At 28.3% G+C, this 21,187-nt stretch overlaps 1 protein-coding gene across 13 annotated transcripts in view; it reads right to left on the bottom strand.

Moving 5' to 3' along the window:
- Positions 1-93: 93 nt before the first annotated feature.
- LOC119615976 (STE20-like serine/threonine-protein kinase) overlaps positions 94-21,187 on the bottom strand; it is a 48,092-nt gene continuing 26,998 nt past the window's right edge. For 9 of the 13 annotated variants that reach the window (XM_037972058.1, XM_037972064.1, XM_037972066.1 and 6 more), the window contains 3 exons: positions 19,406-19,515; positions 2,588-6,527; positions 101-2,531 (listed from right to left, as the gene is read on the bottom strand). In XM_037972058.1, the coding sequence (XP_037827986.1) occupies positions 2,477-2,531; positions 2,588-6,527; positions 19,406-19,515 (4,105 nt within the window). In that variant the 3' untranslated portion in view covers positions 101-2,476. Of the gene's footprint in view, positions 2,532-2,587; positions 6,528-18,159; positions 19,516-21,187 lie in introns of those variants that run through there. The other 4 variants (XM_037972063.1, XM_037972065.1, XM_037972057.1 and 1 more) reach the window with 3 other exon arrangements.

The raw sequence follows: 21,187 nt of genomic DNA, 5'->3' as shown, positions 1-21,187 counted from the left end.
TTGCAAAAAAAAAAAAAAAAAAAAACGTTTATAATTAATAATACTCACCAGATTTTGATAAAAAATAATTTAAAAATTCGCATAATGATTTTCTTGTCTTATATACTTTTTTATTTTTTGTTTTAAGTAGGTACGCATTACTTATTTTATATTTTGTTTTACATTAAAATGCATTTGATCTCAAAAATGTTTTAAAATGTTAAACAATTGGTATAAATACTAATATTTTTTAAATTAATTACAAACTTTTGCTCCTAAAGGATTAGGGTTAAAACAAAAAATTTAATTTTAAACTAAATACCACAAAATATCCATTTCAATTCTCGTCTTAAGAATATTTGAACAGTCATTTCGAAAAGGACATACGTACTTCTATTCGAACTTTTCAGGAGGAACACAAATACGTTTGGTATAAAAGAAATTCTATGGTCCAAAAAAGTTGATAAACAAAAAAATAAATTTTATATTTATTGAAAAAAAAAAAAAAAATAAAGTTAATATACAGATATTTTGAATTAAAATTTTTTATGTTATAAAACAATGTTATGACTCGTGTCCTTTTCGAAATGACCGGTTCAATTTTTTAAATGTCTAAAAAGAAACATTAATACATACATATGTATAGTATATGCTGTGAAGGTCCTGCTGTAAATGTGCGATATACATACATAGATAGATATTTAATTTATTAAAATTTGTACGTCATATTATAGGAAAATTGACGTCTATTTGTTACTTTCAATATAAAATAAGAAAGAACACGTTCTTTCGAATTTAGAGGAACGGGCTCTTCATCTTTAATCAATTTGCGTTTTTCTAACAAAATAATAAATACGTATAAAATAATAAAATCTACATTTTAAAATTCAACACGATTTATGCGTGATCGGTTTAGAAACAAAAAAAACTTCATATTTATTTTATTGTCTATTTCGACGTGTTTCAAAATGTTGAGGAATCACAATTTTATAGGAGCAGTTTTTTATTCCTGTGCCGAATTGCCGTATACTTGGTCAAATAAGCTTCCATATGCAAACACATTTCGATGTTGAAATTAAGCTAAGAAGTTCATCATCTCAAAAAGGAAAATTACGATAAATTTAACTCGCTCACACATGGGGTGATTGGATTCCGGTTTCAATACAGTAATTTTTAAATTTTTTGTAAAACAATAACTTTGTTACTTTTAATATTACAGTAGTTTTCCGATTCATCGAACAATCATTCCTGCGAACGTCACATTTAGCGAACTATCAATATTTTTATATTGATTACCTTATATAAGGAACGAAAAATATTGTTTGTACTCCGTTTAACTAACAAATACATATACATAAAAAAATTAATTGTAAGAAAAGAAATATCTAAAAATCAAGTTAAAAATGCTTCGATGTTATTAGAAGAGGTATTTTCTTCTCTATTTGCGAATATGGATTTCGACAAAAGACATATAGGTTCGTTAAATCGAAAAACTGTCATTTTAAATCGGATTCATATATTTAATATCTTAACGTAACTTTAAAACTTTCAAAATAGAAAACAGTCTTGTCGCAGAAAGATCATATTTTGTTTTTTAGGTCCATTAGCGAAATACCATTATTCTTTATACATACATAAATATGTTTGTGCATATGTATGGATAAGTAACTAGATAAAGTGTATCACTTTTCTGCCGGCTTTTATACCCTTATTTCTCTTGGACTGTGGTATTAATGATTTGACTCAAAGATACTAAATGAATTTCTAGTTCAATGAATTTAAAATTGAGACAATTTATGTATAACTTATTTTCGAAATATTGCTTGATAATAGTTATGTTTTTATTCACTAAAAATAAAATTTTAATACGTTACGTTAGTGAGCAACAAAAATGATATATGTACATAATTGTATGCCACTTTTACTATGTACTACAAATGTATGTAAGTATGCGTATTTAGTATAAGTATGTATTTATATAAGATCATACTATTACCTTTTAATATGTATTTAAATGTTAAAATAAAACAAATTTTCGGTTCTTAATAAATATCAATTAAGTTTTAACTATCCTAGAGCGATAATATTTCTTGTGGCTTAATTGAGTAGCCACAAATGTAATATATATCTTGTCAGTTTGGTAGATTGTGTTTACTTTTTAGAACAATAACAAATTATACTAATTATATATAGTAAGTATGCTCAAATACTAGTCAAATGACTAGATATGTACATACATATATACCTATTCTATATATCATAGACGTATGTGTGTATGTATGTAAATTTGTTTAGCATATTTATAAAAGTATTATTTCTTAAATGGAAAATCTTAAAATCTACGAGTACGTTGTCTGATTTCATTTGAGCATAAAGCTTTGTTACGTTTTTTACCTACACTACTTTTAGATGAAGTCGATGATGAGCCAGGATACATACGTCGCCTTTCTTGGGCATAGTAACAGAATATACAAAATCCATTTTGTGGTGTTGTGCATCAAATATTTGTAGGACTGCGTGGTGTTGATGATTTACGGTAACGGGAGTTTGACCTAGAGAGAAAGTGTTAAGATTGAATCCGACTGTAGTTCATTGCAAATAAAATTACCTTGATAAGCTTGATGTATAGTCTCGTAAAGATGACGATGTGTTGTTTTCGTGTCGGTATGTATTTGTGTTGGGTGGATCTAATAGAGACATGGTTCGATGATCATATGCTCGAATTGGTCTTCTTCCCATAGTTGCATATCCATCTACTTGAGGACTGTTGTTGGAACTAATTCCGCTTGAAGATATGCCTGTATTTGTGGTGAATGAAAAACGACGTTTTGGATTATACGTGTTGTAGTAAGTGGTTGAAGCGCCAACGCCTGACCTCGGGACTTCATCAAAGGCGTTTCCTTTAAATCGCGAAGAGAATCCGGAAGTGTTGGTAAGTAATTCATTATCTGGATTGGTGAAAGAAGCATACCGTCGTTCTGATAGGCAAGACGGTGAAGTTGGTGTTCGGATATCATTCAGACTTTTACGTGGTCGTCCACTAGCTGAGGAATAATCATGACTGCTGCTAAATGATGATCTGTAGACTGGTGGCTTTAGTTCGGTTCCGATCGGACTTAATTTAAGTGGTCGGAAAAATTCCTGTGTTATGTCTGGTGAATGTTCGCGTTCGCCACTAGCTGTAGCAATTTTAGTAGATGATCGTGTTTTGGACGCTGAGCTTTGTTCACGGTAATATTCCCGAACAGCATTGGGTCCTACGATACTACTCGTACGTTTTGGCTTTTTCTCATTAAATCTGCAATAGAAACTACGACGTTTTATACGATCCACTACACTTTCACCAGCTTCGGAACTATCACCACGTCGAGTTGGAGATGAAGCTTGCGAAGCTCTGGAAAGGTGAGATACAGTAGGTGAAGGTGTTGCCCTCTGGCCTCGATAATTATCTTCAGAACATACGGACCAGGTGTCAAAACATAATTCTGCCTCTTCTGTGGGAGAAAGAAAGGTTGACGTAGATGCACAATCCTCTTGGTAACTGCGAGAATCGGATGAATAGTTTCCAATATTCTCAAAAGATGGCGATAGTAAATTATTATTTTGGTTTACTTCGTGTGTCGAAGATGTTCGATATCCGGACGTTTGTGACGTGTGTAGTGAAGAACAGTGATTGTTATTATTACTGCTATTGTTTTGCTTATTTATAGATGAGTTGTTGTTATTGGATGCTTTCTCTGCAGTTAAAATACTAGAACTAATACCAGACGAACTGTGAATTGACTTACTGTATGGTGAAATGTTGGAATAAATTTCATTATCATTAAAACAAGGGTACATTTTTGATGAACGGACATTGTTGTGTGTTGTGTTAAATTGTTGATTTTTATCAGGTTTTATCAATTCAAGCATCAAACCTTTTCTTTTCTCCTGATTACCTTCTGCTGATGGTAAATTGCGCCCACTTTCATCTGCTTTTGTACAACAGTCTGGACATGATGGGCTCGCAGGCGGCATCATAACGTGACAATTACATACTACACTCCCCTTGCAACTTTTTATAGCATTTGAATCTCTGTTAACACCAACACTGCTGCTAGATTTCTCGACGTTTTCGTTCATTTTACGAATTGCATCGGCATTTTGATAAATCGGCGATGAATTGCAGATATCTCTTTCTATATTGCTTGTAGAACGAACACTACGTACACGGTTTTCTGGATTGGCATCTTTTTCGTAACGTTTAAATAGGCCCAATACTTTATTAACTGATTTTTTATTAAAAGTACCTGGCATCTCTTCGACGCTCACTGCTCGCTTTATGTAATTCGATTCAGAAGAAACACTTGGCTGAGATCTTGGAACTGAGCGTTCTCGCAAATTACGTATCATTGCATCGATACGCGAACGTTTTTCACTCTTAAAAGGTTTGGCAGCACTCTCGGGTTCTGCATTACAGTCTTCAGTACCTGCACTTACCATAGCTTTACTTCCAATTTTACTTGATTGTGTTACTTTCGAGCTAGAATTTCCACCCAACGATTTCGTTTTCTTCACGTCCGCCATTTTATTGGTGATTTTTTCTGGAGATGACTTCTCTAAAGACTTTTTATGAGTTGGTATGTTGGCACAGGAATTGCTTGTTGCGGAAGCCCGAAGTTTTTCGAATTTTTGTCCAATAGCGTAAAGCAAACCTTTGTTGGTTTTCTTTTCTCCCACTTTTCCTTTTGATTGAACGGTAGCGACGGGACTAGACTCTTTTGATTCCTCTCCCGCGCTTGTAGTTGTATTTGGAGTTGAAGTGGTTGTCGTGCTTATACTACTAGATTTAGAAAATTTGCTCTTTTTGACAACTTTTACAACTTTGTTTTCGCCTAAAGATGTTGCTTCGGCGACCTGAGAAGTATTTTCGGAGTTTTGGCATGCCGTGGACGTTGAAACCTCTTCTATTTTGTTTATTTTTTTACGTATAGTTAGTTTAGTTTCTTTGGGTGCTATAAGTTTTGAAGTAGGATAACTCTTTGGCCGTAATATTCTGCTTTCACGTGCCGCAATACATGCAGGACTGTTTGCTTCGGTCGGACTTAAATTTCCCGCTGTGTTTGAATGTTCCGTTGTGGTAAGTATATTGGAGTCCAAAGCTTTACTGGTTGAAGTTAAATTAGTGCTAATTATTTCTGAGGTATTACTACTAGAAATTGAGTCCTTCATTGGATATGATTTGGGTCGTTTAAGTTTAGATACCTTTTTAGGAGAGGGAATATCAGAGATTATTCCGTTCTTTTCATTATTGTTTTCTGGAACGTCGCTGGGCAAATCTTTAGTCACTGGAGTAGACAATGATTCTGATTTCTTAACAATTTTTTTCACCTTTTTAATGACTGTGTTCGAGTTTTTAGCGTCGACATCAGTAGAAGATTCTGTCGATTTTTCTTTGGCCTTTACTTTTTTAATTTTTTTAATGGTAGATATTGGTTTTTCGTTAATAATATCATTATTAGTACTTGACTCATGAACTTCAACCTCTTGGGATCGTATTGATGATAGAATTTGGAGTTCCTGCAGTATTTTATCAGCTAACTGGTTTTTGTCGACTTTGCTCATTTCTTCTAAGTCCCTTGAACGCGAGAGACTTCTCCGGTTATATTTTAAAGCATCCTGATTCCTAGTACTACTGTTGGTATATTCCGAAGGAAGTTCGACACTCTTATTTCGGATTTGCCGAGAATTCTTTAATTTGGTGGAAGCATCGGTAACATCAGCTTCAAACTGTCCAGTGTTCGTTATTTGATTTTGGTCCCCAGGTATTTCTTCAAGTGGTACTTCAAACAGATCTGGTCGAACCAAGCGCGATATACGACGTTGTGTTGGTCGTCTGGTTGTAGATTCTGATGATGGTGGTGGTGAGAGTCTTCCGCTTGGAGGACGCCCAAACGTAGCTCCACCTGATGTTGCTTCAGTAGGGCCGACTTTCGAAGCGTTTTTTTGTGATGTATCTTTTGAAATTTTATTTACGTATGGAGAATAGTATCTGTACTTATCGCTTATATCACTATTGTACAATGTTGTAATGTCCTTGCAGTTATCATCGCTGCTTTTACTCTTGCTGTGCACTTTTCTCGTGGAAGATGTTGCGACTACTTTATCTTTTGTTGTGTCAGAACATTTTTCGGTAATTGATGTGGTTGGACCTTCTATTTCGTTCAAATCTTCTTGATCAATTGGTGCTTTAGGTGGCGCAACATTTCGGCCACTACTTTGACTACGTTTGTATATTTTGACTGACGAACAGTTTTGATTCGTTTGCACACTTAACGTTCGTGACAATTTGCGTGCTTGAGTCGGTGGTAACTTTGCTAATAATTGTTCCTGAAAGCACTTAGGCAGTCCCGGGGCAATATTAGATAACGTTTCAAGATCTTTTTTACTTAATCTTAAACGAGATAAATCCAAATCAGCCAAGTCAAGTGGCTCTTCCATATCTCCGGCTGTACTTTCCGTGGATATGTTACACTTTTTAGCTACCTTTGTTTCCGTTGACTTATTTCCTGAAAATAAGATAGTCATCATTGCATTAACAAACTATAAAATGGAATGGCTAAATGCACACCTGTATTCCCTATAAAATTTTATAACAACAAATTCTTATGGCATTAAAGTCTGGTGTAATATTGACATAACTATAGTTTATATGTACATATGTCCTAAGTCATACTCTGTAATTCGAATTGTTAGGACAACTATGTATGTACATACATATACATATGTATGTATATGTATGTACATTAGGTTTATAACTTTCATACAATTTTTGTATTTTTTTCCCGATCGTTTTTGATATTTATTCTAAAAAAATTTTAAATTTTTTAATACAAAACTGGAAATTTTTGATATAAACTAGTGTCAATGTTTTACCACGACATCTATACGGAGAAAACTCAAGGATAGGAGCGGTGGTTTACCCTTCTTTCAACATTAGCTTCCAAAAATTCATGAAAATTTGTTTGTGAATGGTTTTAGAAAATCGATTTGCCGCGGAAGGTTTTTGCACCAAAATGACCTGAGAAACAAGTTATCCTTATCAGAACACTACTGGCTGCTACGTAGTGATAATTTCTATGCTAATACCACAGAACAATTATAATAGACTGTAAAAAATTTGACTTATTTAAAAATATACTGGTTTCCCGGTTTCCCTGACATTATATCTTACGTTGAAATTACTCAATGGTATATATTGTTCATTTACTTCGAAATTCTTTTAACTTAAAATGCAGGTTTTTTACTAAGTGAATAATGATAAACATATCAAATAACGAATGGTTGCAATGAATTTTGTGGCAATTTCTAATCAAAGTTTTCATAATAAATCTATATAGTTTTTTAAAATTAAAATAATATCGAAAGTGAGTACTTTATTAATATATAGTAAAATATTGTTGAGCTCATTTTTAAATATTTTTTTTTTGCAATTTAATTTTGGCTGAAGCCCATAACAGATCTTTTGGACCATCATATTTTTGCTATCACACCTGCCTGTGTTTTTCCGTATTACATAACATAAAAATGTAATCAAAGTTGTCTTTTTAATGTGTAAACATTTTTAAAATTATAAATTAGTTTATTAAAAAATATTGAAAAATCTAATTGAAAAAAATACATACATATGTATTTCCACATGCAATGTTTCATATGTATCAGACGATATGTACAACAATTACAGATGAAAATTTTGACAGTACATATGTAAAATATATGAACCCATGTTACTGTTAAGTTCAAAATTTTGTGTAAACTTAAAACAAATATTGTAAAAAAGGATTAAAATACAATAGTTAAAAATTTATTCAATTTAGGACTGAAATAGATCGGGGAACCTTATACCGGGAAACCTACAACGTGGAAATATCGTTTTGAAATAATACTTGGTAAATTTAAACTTTTTTTGTTCAGTAAATGGGAGAATTCATATCAAAACGGACAGATAGTAGCAATTTTCGGATTTACCATCTCCGATTTTAATAAAATTTCCAACACATATTAAGGTTCGAAAGTGTTCCTCAAATCAATGACTTTTTGATCGGAATCCCATTCCAGACCAAAAATATCGCGCTTTTAAAAATGTGTAAAAATTATCTAAAAGTATATATGTATATATTATAGCCCATAACTTTGAAGTTCCATTAAGTACAGGATAATTTTTGATTTCGTTTTAAAGCCTTTAAAATCGTGTAAATAGAATATTTTACTTCCAAAATATTAAAGGTCAATTTTCTAGTGTATAATTCAATGTCAAATAGGTCAGACAGCCCCGTGATAAAAATTATAAAAATACATGGTATGAGGATACGTAAGCTCTCTTCTCCATTCTAGTGAAATTTTTTCGATGGAGACTCCTGTAGTTCAGGGGGCTAATTCTCACATTCGTATACGTACGAATTTATATTCGATCGTACGAGTTTTTTTTTACTTTTTGGATTCTCTTATTCGATAACGAATAAAACGTATCGAAATTTCTTATGATGGCATTCGATAACGAGCAATCGTTCGAATGAAACCTTTCGAGTTTTTTCTCGAAAGCAAAATTGCTTTAGAAGTAAAGTTTTTGTGAAATAAAAAAATTAATGAGAAAGAACATGAATTTTATTAAATCATGGAAAAAATAATAAATGGAATACTTTTATTTCAAAAATTAATTATGCCAAAATAAATCCTTGGTAGTTTAATGGAAAATTACAAGAGGTTAATGCCAAATACTTCAATATAGAATTTAAATTTAATAAAAGCTTATTCCAATGTTTAAGTTTTGAAATATGGATTTCTATTGGGTAAAATAATTGTTATTTATTTAAGCACTAAAAATATTTTTAAACAAAATAAGTAAGAAAGTTTATTGAGGCATGGCCGATCATATGATACCCAACACCAGTGTGTAGTATGTAAAAATGTTAATTACTTTAAATAATAAACCATTTAAGTTGTTTAAAAAAGTCATTTTCTGAAAGAGAGCTAATAAGGGGACTGGATAAATATGGGCCTATCCTTATAAATTTTGATAGAGGGATTTAGATCTATATTAAAGTTATTTATGCAAAATTTCATCGTGATATTAGTGTTTATAAGCGAATTTTGACCTACAAGTAATTTTCTGAAGGGGACTTTGTGTGGGGGCTGGGGTCAAATGATTCCCGATTATTACGAAAATCTGCAGTACCATTTAAACTTGTGTAAAACTAAGTATATAGATACAATAACTTTTAACATAATTATGAGCTCTAAAGCCGTATTCGGGGGTTACGATTGTATGAGGGCTAGGCGAAATAATGGGCCAATTTTAACACTTTTCAATTGGCCTTGTCCTTGGATCAAAAAAAGAGTATGTACCAACGTTCATCAAATTATCTTGAAAATTGCTACCTGTAGCGTGCGCACAAGGTTTACATAGACACACAGACGGATGGACGGACGTAGCTAAATCGACTCAGAGCCGATTGGTACATATACTTTAAGGAAAGTGTAGGACCACTACAGTGGTGTTGGGTATAAATATGATCCAATATTTAAATTTCTCGCGATTCTCTCATGAAACGTCCATTTCAAAAACCCCTTTTTTATCCAAATTCAGAAAATACAAAAACAAATTAAACAGAAACAATTAAATGTTTGTGACCCACCTATAATCCAAAATGGGTCAAATCAAAACAGCCAATATTTGCCAAATAAATAAAAGTTAATAACTGAACAAACATCCATGTTGTAATTAAATATCACTTGGAATATTATATTTTGCATAAAATACTCCTCTCTACAATTAAACTCCATATTTATATTTTAATTAATTTTTTTTTAAATTTTTGATTTTTTAATGAAACATATGAGTTTTGTTAACATTTCGTTCAGTATTATAAAACATATGAAAGTTTTTTACAACACTGAAGCAACAACACGATTCGTTTCGTATCGAGTAACGCACTATCGAAATTAATTTCGATCACGACTGCGAGAATTACCCCCAGGTGTTTTTAACCAAAACGTAATTTAAATCATGTTTTGTATACAAAATCGTATGAAAAATTAAACAAGCAGAAAAAACACACAGTGGAATCAATTTCAATTTATGTGGAAAATGTTATTTATCTCTTAAACTGCAGGACCAATTTAAATAAAATGTACAAGGAAATTATTAAGGACAATTTATCTTTACTGAAAAATGACTTTCTTACCACCCTGTTAAAATACAAGATGAGGAGAGTTAAATGAGAGTACTTCGATTATAAAAATATATTAAAGCTTCACAAATCTGTAAATAAGGACCGATTTGGCTAAGTTGAATTTTTTTATAGTAGACATCGCTGGTATTATAAAACTTAATGGTAGGACTAAGTTATAAATAAAATTGTTTAACTTTTGTCCACTGAATTATTTAAATTATATCTCTTAAACCCTTAAATTTAATTAGTATTGCAGTATGGATCAAGCTTTACTGTATTGTATAGATTGCGTAAAGTTTACGATCAGTTAAATTTGATCTAGAAGCTTTAAAATAATTTTTGAAGTCGAAGAGTTCACTTTTAACACGCTGTTTTCCACCTTTTATTTTAATATTGTAATGACAAAAGATACTTTCAGTAAGATCTGATCGTCCTCAATAATTTTCTTGTACATTTCATTTAAATCGGATCAGTGGTTTATGAGATACAATGTAATTTACCATATAAATTGAAATTGATACTAATGTGTATTTTTTCTGTTTGTTTAATTTTTCATACGAATTGGTAAAAAAAACTTGCTTTAAATTACGTTTTGGTTAATAACTCCTGTACCGCAATTCTGTAATTTTTTAATTTTAACTACCGATATCGTAAAGTAACGATAAATATCGGTTGTATTAACGAATTTCCAATTCTGTAACTTTTTTAACGACAAAGATCGGAAAAATATGAGAATGTCAAATAAAAAATATTGAAATATTTTTAAAATTTAAAATTATTAACGTGAACTTTTTATTTGTCGTTACATTGCCGAATCTGATATCTATTTTGGTCTATCACCCACCATGGCATTGAATATATTGTTAATATATTACGGGCATTTTATATAACTATAAAAATATATTTACGTTTAAGGGTTAATTTGATTATATATTTCTTTATTATATATTTTCCATAAGTTTCATCTAAATCGGTTGAAAACAAAATAATATTTCACTATGGATCCAAGAAAACTTCCCAATATTGTATAGCTTGAGTTTGGCCTTCACAGTTTATGGGTTAACATTATTTGATTTTACGAAAACTTAAGATGTATATTTCCTACTATTTTTAATTTTATATCGTCTTTAAAAGTTTTATATAAATTGCATAACAATAAAGAATAAAGCCTGTTTTTCAAAAATTTTAAAAGTAGTTTTCTCCGTATTTATACGTTCTAAGAAGTATAATTTTTAGGTGACAAAGGGACTTGTGTCAATAGCATAAAAATAAAATTGTATCATGGAACATCCTTTCTTCTACATTAATTTTCTTAGAGTGGAAATATTAAATAAAAAAAATTTCAGTTTCGCTCTTTTTACAAATTTTCCATTATTAGACAAAATAGCAATACAATTAGATGAAATTTGGCTTAACTGAAGGTTGTGGCAAATATAAAAACAATAACAATACCAATTGTTATTAATTCAGCTTGTAAGTGAAAAACGCTCATTTACTAAAATACTGTTTTTGAACAAAACATGCGTCATACTAAAGACTTGCATATAGATTTATCAAATTTCAAATATGTATGTCTTTTATTTTCGGTGTGAAATAGATGTTTTGTTAAACGTAAAAACTAAAACTTATATTTCGACGAATATAATTTCAATTTAGCCGAGAAACAAATTAACCTCTACTATCAGTATCTGGTTTAATTTTGCCATTTTTCTCGAAACGACTTTTTTGGATTATGCCAGCCTTGTAGTAAACGAGGCATATGTATTTAATTGTGTAAATATAAATTAGTAAATGTGAAATACTTAAAACATTGTAATACAATATATAACGGGTTGATATTTCCTATACAAAACAATTTAATTTTGAAGGATTTTCAGATTTGAATTGATCAATTGTAACAGATGAATTAATAAACTTGAGAAAATTAAACTTCTACTTTTTTAATGTTTGGCATTTGGATTAAGTGGTCGAATTATTTAAAATTCTAATGTGCATTTAGTCCAAACACTGATTTTATTAATTTATTTTCAATTATTGATTAAAAATGTTTATGCTTTAATTATGTTTATTTAAGATAAATAAAATAAAAAAAATTATGAATATGTTTTTTTTTTTAAGAAATCTAAACATACATACATACTTAATAAGTATGTATATAATATAATTTAGAATAACAACTTACCTTTTACATTTAAATGTTCATTGAACAACTAAAAGAATTGTTAATGATTCGAAAGAGATTCTTGATCATCTCTCCGAGTGATACAAAGCCAATCGTCGATGAATGATATTAAAACATTGCAAACATTATTAGCAAAACAGAAAGAAATATTTGACAAAATAATTCATGCAAACAACAATACAAAAGTCTATTGAAATTAGATATATTTTCTTTATTTATTAATTTTTTTATTCTGGAAGACAACATAACAATAAATATGTAATTTTTTTTTTTTTTTTTGTTAAGATATTAATATATAACATGAATAAAAAGAAAACGATTTAATATGTTTTATATAAAATAGTTAATGAATGTTATGAATATTTAATAAAAAATAAATAAATAAAACAATTAATAGAACTATTTCCTATTATGTATATTGAACATACAAACGTACATACAAACGTAACATACATTTTATTTTTAAATTTACCAATTGATTCTTATAGAAAAAGCTTCTACAAAACATCTTTTTTGGAATTTTTCTTAATGTTTTTGTAAAGCGTCCATAGAAACATTAAATGTTTAATAATTTTTAGGGCTTTATAACTTTTAGTAAATTATGACAAATCCTGCATTATGACAAATCAAAATTATTTATATGAAAGTTTTTTAAAAAACTGAATGATCAGTATTTAGAGAATGTAGAAATAGCACTTTTATATCTTAAATTAACAATGTTCACACATACATATTTATATATCAAAATATGTGTCCGCAGAATCAAAAATATGTAAAACTTTATATATAAAAATTTCTTCCGAATGTATATCTTTCGGAAATACATAATAATATTTGATGTTCATACGAATTATTGTAACATAACAACATAAAACATCTGAAATGAATGTCGAAACTTTATAAGTCGAGAAAGATATTGCTTATTTTAACACTATCAAACAATTTTTAATCTATAATGACCAGGAAAACCAAAATTTGCAAATGTATGTTTTTTAGGGTGCGTCGTATGGAAAATGATAGAACTTTGGCATTGATTTGTTACGGCATATTTTACCCACAAAAGCATAATTTTGTATTATTTGATTTTAATAGCATAATTATTTTTTTCATTTTTTTTTTTTTTTTAATTTTACAGTCTGTGTCACAATTTGGAATTTATTCTTTAAGGACCAAACGGCAATTAATTATGCTTTTTAAACGTAAAATGGAATCTTTGTTTGTGTAATAAGACATGAAATATTGTATATTTCTGCAAATAGTTGTTTGCCCTTTTCAATGTTAAACAAATCATTAAATCTTTTTAGAGTACATATACATATTTTTGTTTTCCCTGATGATGACTATTCATGAACTATGTATAAACATTAGTGTTCCGAGAAACAGCCTTTTTAAGAATCTCATTTAGAATATATTTCAATCGATGCATATTAATGTATTGAACACGAGAGAAATAAAAATATTTTTTTGGGAACGAACCTCAGTTCCTTACCAGCGGATGAAAAAACTATCCACGGTATAATTTGTGAAAAAAATAGTTCATTTTTTTAATAGAACTCAAAAATTATTTTTAGTTGGTTTGTAAGTCGTATCTTATCGATTTTATTGCTTCTACAGAATAACTGGTAGGTAACCCTTTTTCAAAGCAAAAATATTTTTTAATTTTTCACGTACTTCGAAAATTAACATCCATCGTTTCAGAAGTATTCCTACAAAAAACAAAAGCGGCCCCCGGAACACTCTAATGTATATATGTGGGGAATTTCATGTCAAGTGAACCAACTCAAAAAATCGATTTTGACGAAATTTGCACTAAGGTTAGTACTATTGGATAGTAGGTCAGACACAAATATTCAGCGGTCAAGAAATGCTGGACTTAGAAGGGGTCAAAGTTGGACATTTTGGTCATATAGGGTTTTATTCCAATGACTAACTTTTCACGTATTGGTCCAAGCAAAACTTGTACAAAAGAGCTCAGATAGGTATTTTTATTGTTTCCATTTTTTTTTACATTTTTTAAAAATGAAAAAAAAATATAATTTTTTTTAATGTTTTTTCAAAAAATTAAACATTTTGAGTAAAAAAATACAACAAAAGCGTCTATTTTAAAAAATTATTTAGATATTCCACAAGCATCCCATTATGGGACATAAAGCCCTTCAAGGAAATTGTATAAGCTTTCTTATAAGCAAATTTTGAAAAAAAATTTAAAAATGTATTTAAAAAAAAAAAAAAAAAAATAAAAACTCCTTTGAACAATTTTTGCTAGGACCAATAAGTCCAACTTTGAACCCCTCTGACTCCGGCAGTTCTTGACCGATTGAGGCCCTGTTTGTATTTTTCTATATACATATGTATTTATGTGCATTACACCGACTCAATCTCTAAGGAAAGCAAAAACGTGATTTTGTTACTCCTCAAAATTGACTATGCTTTGTTTTATGATGATGAGCGATGACCTTTCGTGAGATGGACCAAAATTAAAAAATATATTTTTGAATTATTTTTTTTTTTTTATTTCAGTTCTGCTTTGAAAAATATATTTTATAAGGTAGTTTTAAAGCCTTCTAATAATTTCGTTTTGAAAATTAATTATTTCTTCATTTTAACATATAACATACATATGTATGTATGTATATAAATATATATGCATATGTATGTACGTAGTATGTTTGTATGTATGTACGGATGCATGTTTGTATAATGTAGTTTATATACTAGAATACTATGAATAGATACATAATGTGTATGTATGTATGTATGTATGTATGTATGTATGTATGTATGTATGTATGTATGTATGTATGTATGTATGTATGTATGTATGTATGTATGTATGTATGTATGTATGTATGTATGTATGTATGTATGTATGTATGTATGTATGTATGTATGTATGTATGTATGTATGTATGTATGTATGTATGTATGTATGTATGTATGTATGTATGTATGTATGTATGTATGTATGTATGTATGTATGTATGTATGTATGTATGTATATATGTATGTATGTATGTATGTATGTATGTATGTATGTATGTATGTATGTATGTATGTATGTATGTATGTATGTATGTATGTATGTATGTATGTATGTATGTATCTATTCATAATTAATTTAATAAAATTTCTAAATTGTTTTAAAATAATATCTGTATATCTGTATAAAATAATAATTTAAAAATTTGAATTTAACGATTTAATCGAATTTGTTGTTTGAAGACTTGTTATTATTTTGGGTTTAGTCGTTGTTGTTGTGGTAGTAGTAGTGGTAGTATTACAACAAGTAGAGGAACTTCGTAAGCTATTAGGGACATGCGTTTTTGTAGGAACGATGAATAAATTGGCTGCAAAAAGCATAAACAATAAAATTAAATTGAACAAAAATAATAAAGAATTAAGAAAAAAAAAACAAATAAAATTAAAACTAAAACAAACAATAAAAAATAGAACATTGTAAGCATTTTGGGGGAGATACATGATTGATATTCGTTTTAATACGACACTGAGACATTTCATATATATTTTTTTAATCAAATTTAATTAAAATTATTTTGTTAATAAGTAGCATTATTATTATTAATTATTTTTGATATTTCTTGCATCGTATTCAAAGTTTTGGACATTTTTTATTATCTTTCTTCTTTCTTATAGTTTGTAAGTATGTAAATATGTATGCATGTATGTTTGCTTTTTATATATAAACTATGATAAACAACTACATACACTTGTTTCAAATTCAAATAAAAATATATGTATAATAACAAAACAATTTAAAATTGCAATAGCAATCAAAATTCACAAACAAATATTTGTTTTAAACAATAAAACAGTATAAATTATGTTTATAAATTTATATGTATGTAGTATATGTAAAAAACTATACATTAAAAAAAAGCCCAGAACTCAGAAATTTGTTTTTGTTTCTAGTGTAGTTAGTTTAATGAACAAATATACGTATTGATCAGATCTGCATCATTTGAATTTTTTTATTATAATTCAAAACAAATTTATATAAAATCAATACAATACATTTCATTTTATCTTTATGTGCTCTGCAATCATTAGTATCAATTTTAACTTTAAATAGTTCTGTTAAAATTTCTTACAAAAAAAATTTATGTAAAATAATAAACAATAATTAGAGTGTTTGTTAAAAAAATTACAAGATAACTAACGGCAACATAAACAAGAAAATGTATTATTAGTTAAATAAATTGTAATAGCAGTGGTAGTAGTAGTAGGTAGTTGAAATAATAAGTTGTAGTAGTAGTAGTAGTCTTTCTAGTATGGAAGATAGGTATTTCAATAATTAAATAAAAATAATAAAAAATACAAATTGTGTTAGAGTTAAGAATTACTTTCTTTTTAATAAAAACAAATTTAAGATAGCAGGGCCATTATTGCAATGTACGGAGCACGAAACGCGTGAAATGGTTGTGGATGATTGATTGCCATATACAAATTTCTTTATATTTACATTTCCTTTAGTTGTGCAATTATTTCATAAATAATACAAATAAAACATAAAACTTTTGATTTAAAAAATATTACAATTTCATATTTATTTCATTAATATTCAAATATGATGATACACATACATATCTCTAGGTATATTAATATTTTAGAAATTACTTCTTAATCCTTAAATATTTAAAAAAAAACAGTTTAATAAAATAACAAAGATAAATATAATCATTGCAGCAACATACATATGCTTAGATATTGGGCCCTAACAGCAACAAAACCTTATGTAGATAACAGCACAAAACTCGTGAGGAAAATAGTTTTTCCAATTGTTTACACTTATTATCTCAATGTAAACATATAAGTATATAAGATGCTTCTAACATATAATTTTTTGCTTTATGTACATACGTAACGACAGCTGACACACCTACGACATTTAGGGATGTTATGTTATTTATAACTTTGAATACAAATTTGCATATTAAGCTGTTAGAGTTCGAATATGTATAATACAGTGCTGAAATATAATTGGGACGATTAAAAATTCCTTAAACAAAGAATATTATTTGAAAAAGACCAAAGACCATAAATTTAAATATATGATTGGATAAGAGACATTTTTTGAAATATAAAATGAAAAAATATGATGCACTTGAGTCGACTCCTAATTAAATAGCACTCATTTTCAGTTCCTAAATATTAAACATTTAGGTTTGATAAAGTTAAATATGTATGTCTATCTATTACTATATAAATGAAAACCATGTCAAAAATATATATGTACATCCTGTACAGAAGTAGTTATCGTCCTCATAATTGTATTATTTTTCAACAAATACATATTTATGTTAATAGTATGTATGTATGTCGGTTATTAAAAAATATAATATAATCCAAAAAGTTTAATAATTATTGCTGTCACTCGGGCAAAGAAAAATTGTATATTAAACTGTTTAGTACTCAATTTGTTTATGTATGTTTATTCGGCTGGCAATGTTCTCAACGTAAATATGTTTGTCCGAGCGCTAACTGCTGAGTGGCTATGGCAAAAGCGATACTTTTTGGAAGGCACATTGAAAATGGAGTTGTGTAACATTTAAGTACTTTTGTTGAATTGCAATTATTGTAATTTCGTTGTTGTTTGAACTTAAATTAAAAAACATATTTGATTTAAAATGCTACTTAACAATTATTCAATATATTATTGTAATATTAATTCATTATTCTCGCTGGCTTAATTTTTTCCCTTTTTTTTTGTATTGAGTACTCAATACTTCCACATTTCTATAATAACAGTATAATAATTAAACAATAAACTAAATACTTTGTGTTTTTATTTCGTTTACAAAGAAAGATACACAAAATGGTATTTATATCTTAGATTATTTGTTAATAGTTGGACAGACCTACTCGGACTGAGGCATGCCAATTATGTATTTTAGAAATAGTTTGCCATTTAGGCAAAGTTCTGATAGATTTTTATTAGCACTTTTAAAATGTATAAAAAACTTTGAATACGAACATTTCTAGCAAGTATGTACTCGTCGTATTAAATCGATTATTCTATTTCACTTATCTTATGTGATTAGCTGATAACAAAAAATATGAATGTTAGACTCAATTAAAAAGCAAGTTTTATTCTATTATGTGATATCAAAAATCACCTTGTTATACAATACAGCAATTACTATTTTTTTAAGTCAAAATAATAGAACTCATAATGAATAATTGCATATCGTACTCTTATTCCGTTAACCAGGCTCAATAATTTTAATAAAATTATTTAAACTTTAACAAACTCGTTTTGAGTTGTCTTAATTTGTTTAAATTTCAATGGATGAACACAGTTATACATACATACATACATTTTGACTCGTAATATAAGATAATTGTATAATGTAGTGTAATGGTGAAATATTTTGACATTTCATATAAAATTCAAATATTGAGGCGTTAATCGAAATAATTTACTTTTAAAATGAATCTTATTCAAAGTCAATTTAAAAAATATTTAAAATCAAATTACTTTATCACGAAATAATAAAGAAACTTTAAGTACATATTTAATTTAAATAATTATAAAAAAATTATTATGCACACGATTTTAAGACTCAAAATATTTCGTATTAAAAAAAATTATTTTTTACCCTATAATATTAAGAATATTTCTTTATACTATTTCATTTTTGTTTCATTTACAATGCTTTTTCGTTCTGGGTATGATGTACATATGTATGTATGTATATGTGTTCGTATCAACAACAAATGAAAAACTTATTTGAATTATAATTAAAGAAAAAAATGTGTAAACAAATATAAACTAAAGTGTCTCTTGATTTAATTTTAAAGCTGAGCCGGTATTTGGAGGATCTATTAATTTGTCTTGTGGTTGTGTTTTTCGTTTTAATTCTTTTGTTTGTTTTAACATTTCAAAATAGAATCAGAAATAATAAAAAATCTAACAAACAGCAATTAATAATTAAAAATATGTACTTCTTCTGTATGTAAACATTGGTCGTGTTTTAGTGATCTAGAAATTTACTCTTTAATCTGTGATATTCACCTCTTGGCAGTGTTGCACCAGTACGTGAAAACATGGAATCCATGTCACTGCCTAAATCTCGAGACATACTGTGGCGCCATGGTGCACCCATTGCAGCACTGTTGAGTCTGCTGAAATTATATGTAAAGTAACAGTTGTATTAATTATATTATAACATGTTCTTTAATAACTTAAGGATAAATAAAATTAAGCAGCCAAGTGTATATTATCACTTGGCTGCTTAATTTTATCACTTGGCTCTTAATTTAAATTAGTCACATTTTAATTACAAAATACACATGTGAAATTAACTCTAACAGTTACACAATATTAATTATAATTATACAAATTTATTCTTTTTAAAATTCATTCGTAATTAATAATTACATTACATGCAATCGTCTTACTTTCGTTCTTCATTATTAAGAACTAATTGTGGAATCTGCACCGGAAATTTTACAGTTACATGCTTTTGATATTCATATTTGAGACGTCTGTTTGTAAAATCTGTTATGTTATCTGAAAGACCAATCTGTTGACTTTAAAATAAAGGCTTAATTTATCGATAGGTTTACGACATGATATCTCCAAAACCTGAAGTGTTAGTTTCTCACATTTTTGCCACAACTGCGATGTAAAATTAAAGGATTTTTTGAAAATGCCAGTTTTTACCAATAATTTAGTTAAAATTATAATTTTATTTGGCGTACAGCCACTGAACAGATTTAAATCAGAACTATTTGGAATGGGATTAAAACCATGAACTAATATTAATACAGCTCTGCTGATTTTATATAAAATTCCGATTTTTATATTAAAAAAATATGCTTCATAAATTTTTAATTTTATGAATTTTAATTTAATTTAATGAATTCAGATTATTAAAATTTTTGTCATTCCAATACCTTAATTTTCACAGTTTTTAAATCATTTTTGTAGCATTTTCTTCGTTCTTGTATAAGCGAGGTTTACACCAAAATTCTTCACAAAAATAACATAAGATCTAGTTTTAAACTATTAACTTTAATGCAACTGTGAAAACTGATTTTTCTAAAGCTACGATCAGATTAGTAATCAATTTGACGAAAAAACATAGTCTCTAATCTTTGCAAACGTTAATTTGGTTTTACACACGATTTTTTTTTTAAATTTATAATAAAACTGGTGAGATTTTATTGATCACGTCATTTTCGTTAAATATTTTAATAATATTTAATAAAATTTTAAATTTTCTAATAAAATATTTCCTATACATATTTGGGTGTATCAGTTTTGGTTATTCAAAAAAAAAAAAAACATGAAAAATAAAAATGTATAAATAAAAACATAAATAAAAAATGGAAACATTTTTTAATTCAAGTTTAAACTCAAGTTTGCGAACATTCCCAGCAAAAAATAATTGATGTCATACTTTACAAACTACATCTTAATCACATCTTAAAATGCGATTACATATTTTTCACTTTTATAAACCAAATATTTCCTTACAAATGAAACCCCAGTTAAAAGTGAGGAAAGAGATGTGGAAAAGTCATTACAAATAACATATTTGAAGTACATCAGATTTGGTGAAAGAGTAGTGAAATTTACATAAGCGTGTCATTAAGAGAATGTGTTTTATTTTTGACATCCAAATATCGGATTTTTACTGCTTCTAAAAATAAGATTAGATGTAGTTCAAAGTTGCCAAAAATGAACAACATCCCTCCAATGACACGCTAATGTAAAATTCATAGGTTTTACACCCGAATTTGAAGCACTTCGGGTTACTAGTTGTGATGAAAATTCTACATCTTTTTCCAC

Source organism: Lucilia sericata, unplaced genomic scaffold, assembly GCF_015586225.1.
Source record: "Lucilia sericata isolate MDLA Ls3-8-SP2 unplaced genomic scaffold, ASM1558622v1 Contig000051F_arrow, whole genome shotgun sequence".
Taxonomy (NCBI): domain Eukaryota; kingdom Metazoa; phylum Arthropoda; class Insecta; order Diptera; family Calliphoridae; genus Lucilia; species Lucilia sericata.
The sequence above is the reverse complement of the archived record's forward strand: the minus strand, read 5'-3'. Positions and strand labels throughout refer to the sequence as shown.